The sequence below is a fragment of the Osmia bicornis genome, chromosome 1 (genome assembly GCF_907164935.1).
Source record: "Osmia bicornis bicornis chromosome 1, iOsmBic2.1, whole genome shotgun sequence".
NCBI lineage: Eukaryota > Metazoa > Arthropoda > Insecta > Hymenoptera > Megachilidae > Osmia > Osmia bicornis.
In genome coordinates this window covers 827,975-840,979 of record NC_060216.1, presented here as the reverse complement: position 1 = coordinate 840,979, position 13,005 = coordinate 827,975, and the positions used below count along the sequence as shown (strand labels likewise).

The 13,005-nt window shown below is 45.6% G+C and overlaps 1 protein-coding gene across 1 annotated transcript; it reads left to right on the top strand.

Annotated features, from left to right (window-relative positions):
• The first annotated feature begins 594 nt into the window (after positions 1-594).
• Positions 595-1,479, top strand: LOC114882438. Its single transcript, XM_029199328.2, has one exon. The coding sequence runs from the start codon at positions 595-597 to the stop codon at positions 1,477-1,479; it is 885 nt and encodes a 294-aa protein (XP_029055161.2).
• Positions 1,480-13,005: the final 11,526 nt, after the last annotated feature.

The following is a 13,005-nucleotide window of genomic DNA, read 5'->3' as shown; positions in this document are numbered from 1 at the left end:
ACATCTCTCTGCCTCAAATTTGTGGACAAGCTGCTAAAAAGACAAGACGCTTAGCCCACACACGCTATCTCAGCAGCTGATATGGAAAGGGCCAGAATCTACTGGATTCAGGCCACGCAGTCCACATTCTTTCAAAACGAACTCGCTACACTCGCCAAAGGAACAACGCTTCCATCGACGCATCCGTTCACGAGGCTCACCGCTTACCTCGACCATCAAGGAATCGCCAGGGTAGGCGGATGCCTCCAACATTCAGAACTCTCGCACGATGGCAAACACCCTGTCATTTTGCCTCGTGATTCACGACTCTCTGCACTTCTCATCGAACACGCACATCTTCAGACCATGCATGGAGGTACGCAATCCACCCTCGCTTTTCTCAGACAACGCTACTGGATTCTCGGTGGACGAGCTCCAGTGAAAACACATATCCTGCGGTGCGTGAAGTGCGCTCGACAGAGGGGGATCCGTGCTCATCAACTGATGGGCCAACTACCTCTTTGTCGGGTCACTCCATCGCGCCCGTTTACACATACTGGTGTGGACTACGCAGGACCGCTCACGCTGAAGACTTGAAAAGGCAGAGGAGCCAAGATGCAGAAAGGGTGGATTTGTGTATTCGTCTGCTTCGCAACATCAGCTGTACACTTGGAAGTTGTCACCGACTACTCAGCCGACGCGTTCATCGCAGCCTATCGCAGATTCGTAGCAAGGAGAGGAACTGCAGCCTCTCTCTACTCAGATTGCGGCACCAACTTCCAAGGAGCGGACGCGCAGTTAAAAAAGCAGTTCAAGGACAGCACACGCGAAAATCAAGATATCGCAGCTCTACTCGCCAAGGATGGTACGCAGTGGCACTTCAACCCTCGTGCCGCTCCACACATGGGTGGAAAATGGGAGGCAGTGGTCAAGTCTCTCAAATTCCATCTGAAGAGGACGATTGGAGATGCTTTATTGACGTTCGAGGAATCAATAACATTGCTCGTGCAGATCGAAGCCATCTGCAATTCAAGACCGGTGGAACCAGTCAGCGATGATCCAGACGACATCGCAGCCCTCTCACCAGGACATTTCCTGATCGGATCGCAGATTAACGCAGTGCCAGAGTCTACACTTCTAGAATTCGCAGTCAACCGGTTATCAAGATGGCAATTTCTTCAGCAACGCCTCCAACTATTTTGGAGACTCTGGTCCACGCAGTATCTTCAACGACTCCAAGCAATTGTGAAGTGGCATCACCCGTCAAATGAGATCAAGGTAGGCACTCTTGTTCTTATTACTGATGAATGCTTGCCCCCAGGGAAATGGCCCATGGCACGGGTTCTCAAACTCCTGCCAGGCAAGGACGGATTGACAAGAGTCGTTGAGCTCAAGACGGCCACCACGACGCTGACAAGGCCCATCGCGAAGCTGCCCCTTCTTCATCAGCCCTCTCAGGACAACTCGGACACGCAGACCACATCATCGACCAGTTGCTGATGGCCGGGGGGAAATGTTGGCGAAATTCCCCAAGTCTATGCAGAATGACGAAGTTTGCAATGAAAGTATTTCGTCTGTGCGTCGTTACCGATAGCGGTAGTACCTCTCGGGCCCACTTTGTCTACGCGGTCCCCTCTCCACGCCGGAACCGGCAAAATCGACGCCATCATTGATTTCCGCCTTCTTGATCGAACGTTTAGAGCATACGCACGTGCTTCGCTTGTCCACGCTTACGCATAGATCAGGTTTCAGTTTCGATTGTTAATACGACAAGTATTTGACCGCGCCTTGTCCACGCAACTATTTGTGACTATTTTATATAATTGACGGCGCTTCGCCCACGCATTATCATTGTAAGTGTTCGTGCCCACGCAGTGTAATCTTTTCACGTGTTTCTTGTGTTTGTAATTAGCCGTTGTATATATTTGACGTACAATAAACGAACTGTGCTTATTGTTACCTGTGCCTCGTTTTCTCAGTCAGCTCAACGCAAACATATCGAGATATTTGAAAGTTCCGAAGCCGCACCAACATTATAAAGGCAAATATCTCGGAAACGGTGCGAGCCATGGCAAAATGTTAAGAGACCTTTTTTTATAGGAAATTAGGTTTCCTACTATTTATGTTGTATGACATTTTTTGATCAGACGCGCAGTTTTCGAGATATATCGAGATATTTCAAAGTTTCGACGCCGCACCAGCATTATAAAGATGAAGAAACACTGTGGCCCCTTTCTTTGAGGTAACTCTGCACTATTCTAAGCCCTTAAATGCCACGTCCAGCGCAGCTGTGCAGAACAAGAACAAGAAGACGACGAAATATTGTACATACGTTTCGTCGCCGTGAGAAAGGAGACGATTGCAAGACTCCGTGATTGTAAAGAGGTGCCGGACGTTAGGACGATGCGGTTTTTACGAATGAGCCAGAGATGTTTTTAAATGAACCAAATGTATTTGAGCTCGTTGCTGTCGACGGTTGTACAAAGATTGACAAATGCTTAAGTCTAAGTTTAATAAAAATGAAATACTTTAAGCGCGATTTTGCTTCTGTCCGCGTGTTCCCGAAGCCGAGAGTTCGGAATTTCGGAAGGAAGGCGTGGCGCGATGTTTTGGCGACCGAAGACTGGCTAAGAATCAAGATTAAGCGGTTAAAATCGACCGGCTTAAATATTGGAGAGTCCCCATTGTTCCAGGGGCCTCCGGCCACCTCTACGCCGAACTCGTCACGCTCCGTCGGCCCGCCGAGTCGGAGAAACGGTAGCGAGGTGACATGTAAACACCTGGGACAAAGGAGAAGCCTATTGCGTTGTTGTGGAACGATTTGGATTCTAAATAGAGACTATTATTAGATAACCAGAGTGATTTATGGTAGTCTATTACCAGAATCCATAAGCGATCAGCAGTCTTTAAAGAGGTACCGTTAACCTCAACCGTTTTAAACTAAGTAAACGATTTTAAATTTGAAACGTTCGGTTTTCGCTCGAACAAATATCTCGGAATATGTGCGTGACGCCCATTTCCTTGAGGTAAATCTGCAAATATCTCGAAAACAGTGCGAGCAATGGCAAAATGTTAACAGACCTTTTTTGTAGGAAATTAAATTACCTACCATTTATGTTCTATGAGATTTTTTGATCAGATGCGTAGTTTTCGAGATATATCGAGATATTTAAAAGTTCCGAAGCCGCACCAACATTATAAAGACAAATTTCACGGAAACAGTGCGAGCTACGGCAAAATGTTAACAGACCTTTTTTGTAGGAAATTAAATTACCTACCATTTATGTTCTATGAGATTTTTTGATCAGATGCGTAGTTTTCGAGATATATCGAGATATTTAAAAGTTCCGAACCCGTACCAACATTATAAGGAAGAAGAAACACTGTGGCCCCTGTCTTTGAGGTAACTCTGCACTATTCTAAGCTGTATTCACTATTCCGAGCTGTAAATGCCATTTCCAGTGCAGCTGTGCAGACGAAGAACAAGAAGAACAAGAAATATCTCGGAATATGTGCGTGACGCCCCTTTCCTTGAGGTAAATCTGCAAATATCTCGGAAATGATGCGAGCTATGGCAAAGTGTTCAGAAACCTTTTTTGTAGGATATTAAATTTCCTACGATTTATCTTCTATGACATTTTTTGCTCAGATGCGTAGTTTTCGAGATATATCGAGATATTTAAAAGTTCCGAACCCGTACCAACATTATAAGGAAGAAGAAACACTGTGGCCCCTGTCTTTGAGGTAACTCTGCACTATTCTAAGCTGTATTCACTATTCCGAGCTGTAAATGCCATTTCCAGCGCAGCTGTGCAGACAAAGAACAAGAAGAACAAGAAATATCTCGAAATATGTGCGTGACGCCCCTTTCCTTGAGGTAAATCTGCAAATATCTCGGAAATGATGCGAGCTATGGCAAAGTGTTCAGAAACCTTTTTTGTAGGATATTAAATTTCCTACGATTTATCTTCTATGACATTTTTTGCTCAGATGCGTAGTTTTCGAGATATATCGTGTTTTAAAAACTGCGAGTTCGGAGAGGTCAGAAAGGAAGCACGCTCTTTGTTGCGAAGACAGAAAGACAGTTTATTACACAGAACACAGAATGATATTCACACTGCAATGTACAAGATGAACAAGCGTGGTCGGCGAACGAATATGTACACTTCTATTTACAGTTTATGCGAGGACAGAAAGTATGTTTAAACAGCGTGGTCGGAACTATGTTTGAGTCGCGTGGTCAAACGGCGTTTTTAACATATAATCGCGTGTACTGAGACGGTCTGAATCGATAATCGAGAACAGCGAAAAACACGTGTATACTCCACGAGAGATCGATCAAGAAGAAGGAAATCAATCATGGCGTCGATCGTGCCGGTTCCGCGTGGAGAGGGGCCTGCGTGGACAAAGTAGGCCCGAGAGGTGCTGCCGCTATCGGTAACGACGCACCAACGAATTATTTTCGTTGCCAGCTTCGCTGTTCGGCGCAGCATTGGGGAATTTCGCCAACATTTCCCCCCGGCTATCAGCGACTGGTCGATGATGTGGTCTGCGTGTCCACGTTGTCCTGAGGGGGCTGATGAAGAAGGGGCAGCTTCGCGACGGGCCTCGTGAGCGTCGTGATGGCCGTCTGGAGGGTGACGACTCTAGTCAGTCCATCCTTTCCTGGCATCAGACCGAGAACCCTGGCCATGGGCCATTTGCCTTGGGGCAAGCGTTCATCAGTAATGAGAACAAGAGAGCCTACCTTGATCTCGATGGACGGATGATGCCATTTGGAGATGGCCTGGAGTCGTTGCAAGTACTGCGTTGACCAGAGTCTCCAAAATTGTTGGAGGCGCTGTTGCAGAAATTGCCACCTTGACAATCTGTTGACTGCGACGTCGAGCAGCGTTGGCACTGGAACTGCGTTGAGCGGCGATCCGATCAGGAATTGTCCTGGTGAGAGGGCGGAGACATCGTCTGGATCATCACTGAGTGGTTCCAAAGGTCTTCAATTGAGGATGGCTTCAATCTGCGCGAGCAATGTTATTGATTCCACGAACGTCAATAAGGCATCTCATTGAGAGACTTGACCACTGCCTCCCATTTTCCACCCATGTGTGGAGCGGCAGGAGGGTTGAAGTGCTACTGCGTACCATCCTTGGCGAGTAGAGCTGCGATGTCTTGATTTTCGCGTGTGCTGTCCTTGAACTGCTTTTCTAACTGCGCGTCCGCTCCTTGGAAGTTGGTGCCGCAATCTGAGTAGAGAGAGGCTGCAGTTCCTCTCCTTGCTACGAATCTGCGATAGGCTGCGATGAACGCGTTATTACTATATCTACACTAGATATGTAATATACATTTAATAACTATATCATTATTAATATATCTACATCAGATGTAATTTAATATACTGATTTAATCCCAGAGACTAATGTACTTTTAATAACAATATCATTATTACTATATCTACATTGGATCTAATGTAATATACTAATCCCTTCCCACAGATCAATGTACATATAATAACAGTATCGTTATTACTATATCTGCATTAGATATGTAATATAGATTTAATAACAATATCATTATTACGATATCTACATTCTATATAATGTAATATACTGATCCCTTCCCACAGATCAATGTACATTTGATAACAACATCGCTGATACTATATCTACATTGGATATAATGTAATATACTAATCCCTTCCCACAGATTAATTTACATATAATAACAGTATCGTTATTACTATATCTACATTAGATAATATGTAATATATTCATTTGTTACCACAGACCAATGTTCATTTAATAACAATATCATTATTACTATATCTACATTAGATATAACGTAATATACTGTTCCCTTCTCACAGATCAATGTACATAAAATAACAGTATCGTTATTACTATATCTATATTAGATATGTAATATACATTTAATAACTGTATCATTATTAATATTTCTACATCACATGTAATTTAATATACTGATTTAATCCCACGGACTAATATACATTTAATAACAATATCATTATTACTATATATACATTGGATCTAATGTAATATACTAATCCCTTCCCACAGATTTTCCCGGCAGATTTGTTGTCGCCGTGGACTTTAACGCGCGGGCCAAAGAGTGGGGCATGCCGCAACCTAACACCAGAGGCAAACTGGTGTTGGAGATGGTTGCCCTTGTCGTCGTCAACGTCGGTACAACACCAACGTACCGGCGACCGGGCTTTGGGTATTCGATCCCTGATATCACGCTGGTGTCGGAGGACCTGATCCGCAAAGCCGTTGGTTGGAAGGTGATGGATGACTTCACCGGTAGTGATCATCAGTACATCACCTTCCAGCTCATCGACGCGACGCGAAAGCAGTCAGCTGCTAGCGCGCGTCGACCATCTGGCAGGAACGCGGCCAAGATGGACGGTGAAAAATTCGTCGCACCCTTGCTCGACGGCGCGCGGCACATCCCACCAGTGCCCGAGGACGCCAATGATATCGGCGCGGTGGACGCTCTAGTGGACGCCACCATGGGGCTCATCCGCCGTGCATGCAACGCATCCATGCCTCGCAAGAGGCCTTGGAAAGGCAGGACGCAGGCGTATTAGTGGAATGACCAGATCGCCGAGCTCCGGAGGCTTTGCCATCGACTGCGCAGGTTGGCGCAACGCGCCGCTGGTCGACCCGAGGCGGCGGAAAAGGCCACGGCTTACAAAGCCGCCAAGAAGGCCTTAGGCAAAACCATCCGGACGAGCAAGGAACGCAGCTGGAAGCAGCTCTGCGACGAAGTGGACCAGGATCCTTGGGGGAGGGGCTACAAGCTCGTGATGGGCAATCTCCGCTCACCCACCCAGGTCATGGACGAGAGGAAGGCGCGAAACGTCGTGGATGCCCTTTTTTCGACACATCCGGTCATTGTCGAGCCCCGACTGACGGATGAGGAGAAGGACATCCCGCCGTTCCGCGCCGAGGAGCTCATGCTTGCGGAACGCAGCATGAAGTCCGGTAAGGCCCCGGGCCCCGACGGCATACCGGCAGAGGCGATTAAGGCAGCTGCGCGCAACTGTCCTGGCCTCTTGCTCGGTATGTACAACGGGTGCCTGAGAGCAGGAGTCTTCCCAGCCCGGTGGAAGCTGGCACGCGTTGCCTTGATTCCCAAGGGCAAAGGCGACCCCGATTCTCCATCATTTTATCGCCCCCTGTGTATGTTAGACACAGCGGGGAAGATGATGGAGCGCTTGCTCAAGCCGCGATTGGCGGCCGCTATTGAGCATGTCGGGGGCCTCTCCCACCGGCAGCACGGCTTCAGAAAAGGGCACTCCACGATAGATGCGATCGCCGAGGTGACCGGGGCAGTACGCCAGGCCGAAACCGCCAGTCGTAAGGCTAGGCCGATAGTACTCCTCGTGACCCTCGACGTGAGGAACGCGTTTAACTCGGCTAGGTAGAGCGACATGCTCCACGCGCTCGAGCGGTCCTTCAGGGTACCTCCGTACCTCGCAACGATGATGAGAGATTACCTGAGGGACCGCAGGTTGTCGTATATGACAATACAGGGCATCAGGATGAAGGACGTCACTGCCGGAGCGGCACAGGGGTCAGTGCTGGGACCTGACCTCTGGAATGTCATATACGACAGCCTGCTCCGCCTGGACATGCCCGATAACGCGTTTCTCGTCGCATTCGCCGACGACGTCGCCGCCGTCATTACGGCACGGAGTCCCGAGTTGGCCCAACTTACGCTTAATCAAGTTATGCGCAGGGTCAGCGGGTGGATGGGAGATCACGGTCTCCAGTTGGCTGCTGCCAAGACGGAGATCGTGATTCTCACGAAGAGAAGAATCCCCACCTCCATCACGATGATGGTCGGGACTCAGCCTGTACAGACCTGCAGTTCCGCGAAGTACCTGGCGGTGATGCTGGACAACCGGCTCACCTTCTGGGAGCATATTCGCAGGGTCTGCGACAAGGCCGTGCAGAGTACGGCGGCGCTAAGCCGTCTCATGGCGAACGTGGGAGGCCCGAAGCCGTGCAAGAGAAGACTCCTGTTGACGTCCGTCCAGGCAGCCCTGCTTTACGGGGCAGAAATCTGGGCGGACGCTCTTAGGGTAAAGAAGTATCGGACTCGGATGGCCGCCGTCCAGCGCCGCGGGGCACTACGCGTTGCGTGTGCGTACCGCACAGTGTCCGAGGACGCAGCGCTAGTTGTTGCAGGCACGATCACGATAGATCTGCTCGCCCAAGAGCGAAAGGAGATATATCTCCAGAGTTCTGAGATCGGGCAACCAGACGCCGCGGAGCAAGCCCGCGAGCGAACGATCGGGCGCTGGTAACAGCGTTGGGACGCTAGTCCCAAAGGACGGTGGACCCGGCTCCTGATCCAGGACCTGGGCCAGTGGTCGTCGCGTCGCCACGGCGAGGTGACCTTTTACCTGACGCAATTTCTGACAGGACACGGCTACTTCCGCAAGTACCTGTTCAGGATGCGGAAGGTAGGGTGATCTCGCTGCTTGCTTTGCGGCGAAGCGGAGGACGATGCGCTCCACACCTTCTTTGTCTGCGATTATTTTGCGGACAAGCGAAGAGGTGTGGAGCTCGCCATCGCCGACAGCATCACCCCGGAGAACATCGTAGGGGTGATGCTCCACACCCAGAAACGGTGGGACGTTGTGGCGCAGTATGTCGAGTACCTACTGCGCCGCAAGCGTGAAAAGGGGTGCCTAGGGGCACTCCCCTCGTGACCCGAGGCGCGCCGCTAAGGCGCGAGTAGCACAGTCCCGGAGCCGAAGTAATGCTAACGCGGTTCCGGCTCCGGGGGTTAACTGTGGGTATGGAGGAGAGGTTTTAGTGGGTATACCCGGAAGCGAGTACCTGCTTCCGGGGGAGCCCCACACTACCCGGGTGTGGTCGTACCATTTGGGAGCCCCCCGGGTGTGCGGAAATGCATTTCCCCTACTCCTTAAAAAAAAAAAAAAAAAAAAAAAATTACTGTAACTTCATTAGATATAATGTAATATACTGATTCCCTAATACAGAGCAATGTACATTTAATAACAATATCATTAATACTATATCTGCATTAGAAATAACGTAATATACTGATTCCTTCGTACAGATCAATGTACATTTAGTAGCAATACCATTATTACTATATGTGTGTCATGTCCGGGAAAATTTTACAAATTTGTCCGCCTCACGTGCCCTTATCACGCCTTCGGGTTATAGGAGTCTCCTCATGTAAGGGGCGTGAGGGAACCAAATCACTTCTATATCATTTTAATTTTCTCCTCGACTCTGTGCTTTCCCATCAAGCCTTCGGGTTGTGAGAGACTTCTTCATGTGGGAAATGCACAGGGAAGAGTTTGAGCTTATAATTATACTATTTTGTCTTTTCTATCCTTTACGCTCTTTACATTTCTTAATTCTTTTCTTTAGTTATTACCCGTCCTTGAAACTATCGTCGTGCTCAACTGCGTAGTAGCAGATTTCGAAATACACAAAAACTCGGGTTCGACCGAGGAGAGGTATCATAAACAGCGTTCGCTGCGCAGTTAGCCAGTGCTTCGCATTATAGGGGTCCCCGCAGGTTAACTGCGCAAAAGCGTAAAGATCAATTTATCTTTTAGATTTTCAACCGATACTCTCCTCTTTTTCACGCGTAGGCGCCAGACGGTCCCAAACCTGATCGTGTGTACGAATTGAGTGTTGGAATGAAAGCATGAAATAGCATGAAATTCAAATATTCGAATGAGTGCAAAGGGCGAGGAATGAGAACCCTCACCCGCGAACGTTAGCAACATTCGAGAACTGTTTAGAGACGAAGGGTCACACAGAGTAATAAAGGTCATTGTATTGAATTCTAAGAATTTATCTGAAACTAAGACCCAACGGTACGATTTTGAACAGAAAGAACGTTCTCGAACAAAATTCGCTGCGAATACAGGAATGAATATTCGAATATCAAACAATTGAATACTGCTGAAATTATCAGTTAAATCATCGTATGCTATTAGGATTTTTAACGAACAACTCGCGCTACCACCGCAATTCGTATTGTTGATCAAGTTCTTTGCGAACAAAATGATTATGGACAAGCCAATTGTTAATTAGAGATCCTCGTGACAGCTGGTCCATTATTCACATGTAATAGTACAACAGATATAATTCATGTTATAATTATCCGCATATTTATTGTTCAATAACTCTGATTTATACTATTAGTTGATAATCGCACCATTTTATATCTAATATTGGAATTATTGATGAGAATAGAATATTCCAGAAATTCTACGGCGTAGAAACACCGAAAAGCCGTTAAACAAGGATGGAACACCAGGAGAGAGAGAGAGCATGATCTAGAGGATTTCGTCTGGCACGCGCCCTTAACCAATAGCGACGCACGTGACGCTACCGTCACACGCTATGATTTGTTGGAATGTTCCCACGCAAGACATCGTCCTCGCGACGGGCCCTTCCGGCCAGGATCGCGATCGATTCTGATTACTCTTCGTCGAACAATCGAGTAAGTCGTGACGGGAGCCCGTGCGTCTAGAGATATAGATGTCGAAGTACTTTGTGTAAATTAGCTGCGCGGCAAGTCCTACCCGTTAGGCAGAGTGTCACGAGGGTGAATTTCGCGAATACGCGGCAAAGACTCAGTGACGCGCACGTAAAGCCTCTTCATACTATTAAACCTCTATCTTTTCTCTTTTCTTTTAATCCGTTTGATCGCGTATTTTTCCGTATTAGATTCATTCGCGTTTAATAATTATATCTCTTCGAAAATCGTAACCGTCTTGTGTCTTGTCTATTGTCTAGTTAATTTTTCATTCGCAATCAAGGGCAATCGGGTGCGCGACAAGTTCGTGTGCTACAAGGATTCTATCTTCTCTCTTGGTGTTCCAGATTCAACAGCGATCTTTCAACGAACCAATAGCGATTTCACAACGATTTTATCGTATATCTTATACTACATTTTCACGGTAAGCCTGTTTATTACTAAATTGTCGAGCACGGCATTATAATTGATATTTCAACAAGGCAAAACGAGCGATCTATTAAGCCTACGGGTTATAAGAGTCTCTTCATTTTAGATCGTCTCGTCTCTCATATTCAGGTATCGATTAATATATATATTTTCCGTATTTTCCAAATCGCGGTTTTCCTGAAACGATTGTCTCGACTACGAGGTATAGTCGAGGGACGACTTGCAAAGCCTTCGGGTTATAAGAGTCTCTTCATTCAAGTCGTACCCTCGCGGATTGAATCCGCTATTTTTCCAATTTCTGATTTGTCGAGATAGTCATTGGGTAATAAAATATACTAGCGTTTACAATTTATAATAATCGATCTCAATTCGGATCAAAGGCTGTTTATATATATTTTACACGATTTTCCAGTCAAACTATAGTCATTATTATACAATAGGATAAGCATCTTTACCCTTGTAAATTATAACTGTTTATATTCAAATTCAGCTATTTATCAAATCATAATTATCAGTATTATTTCAGTAATCAGTTTTCTTTGTTAGCTGCAATAGTTTCTTTGAATTACATCTCATTTTTGCACACTAACCAGTTTATTTATTTCTTTGAATTATAACACCTTTTCTTACATCAAATCCACGCACACCAACACAACGTTTCAAGGAGGGACCCGTACGGGACCTAGAACACTGACGAACCCAACGGGAATAAACACGTAAATTTCCGTCTTATAAAATTGTTCTGATAGTAGAGGACGTTACCGCGTCATACGCGGTCAGGGCTGGTGGCAGCGAGACCTCTCTCATCGCACTAATCATTCAATTCAGAAAAATTAACAACTGATATTCTCTTTCTTTATATCTTTTACGTTGCGCGCTCGCCTCGCACCGCGCAAAGTAACATGTGCATTAGACATGTAATATACATTGAATAACAATATCATTATTACTGTATCTGCATTAGGTATGTAATATACATTTAATAACAATATCGTTATTGCTATATCTGCGTTAGATATGTAATATACATTTAATAACAATATCATTATTACTATATCTACGTTAGAAATAATGTAATATACTGATTCCTTCATACAGATCAATGTACTTTTAGTAACAATATCATTATTATCCGACGTCGAAAAGGAGGAGGATACTCAATTCGATGTGTATATATATATATTTTTTTTTATTTTTTTTTTTTATGTATGTTCACCGATTACGCCGATACGGATGGACCAATCAGAACGAATCCTTTTGCATCTAGTAGAGTATGTCTCCCGATTGGTCCCGTTATAAAAACATTTTGCATTTTTTCACTCTGAACGCTTTTTATTGCAAAAAAACGTACTATTTCATGTACGTGCGGCGTACGGTCGCCGATTACTGCGAGACGGATGGACCAATTGGAACGAAACTTTTTCCGTCTTATAGAGTATAACCCCCTATTGGTCCCATAAAAAAAAATTTTGCATTTTTTCATTCCTAATAATTTTTTTTTTCTAAATGTTTGTTCGCCGATTACTCCCTGACGGATGGACCAATTGGAACGAAACCTTTTGTATCTTCTAAAGTATGTCTCCCGATTGGTCTTGTTAAGAAAGCATTTTTCATTTTTTCATTTGTGTCAATTCTTATTGCAAAAAAATTGTACTGCTTCATTTATATTTTTTTCGGCGTTTATTCTACAGGGAATATACCGATTGTGACTTTTCAACATTTTCCGTGAAAGAAAAAAAAAAATAGACTTCGTCATTTTCTCTATCAGTTGGTCGCTAAAAGAAGGGTTAGCTTCCTTCTTCACGTATCAGCCGCTGGAAGCTGATTTGGACTGTTTCTTTGCAAAAGTAACCATCGTAATCTTTGCATTTCTGCGAGTGCTCTTTCGTCATGCGGTTTAACGAGGACTTTGTTTGGTGCTAAATCAGATAGAGCAAAACCATCTAAACTTTTGACACGACTAAGAGCGACGTAAATTTGGCTTTCAATTACAGCTTTGTTTAATGTAGTCCCTTGTAATTTATGCACCGTTACTGCCCAACTTAG

Coding starts and splice junctions, on each gene's coding strand:
- LOC114882438 (XM_029199328.2), top strand. CDS start 595: ATGCAGAAAGGGTGGATTTGTGTATTCGTCTGCTTCGCAACATCAGCT.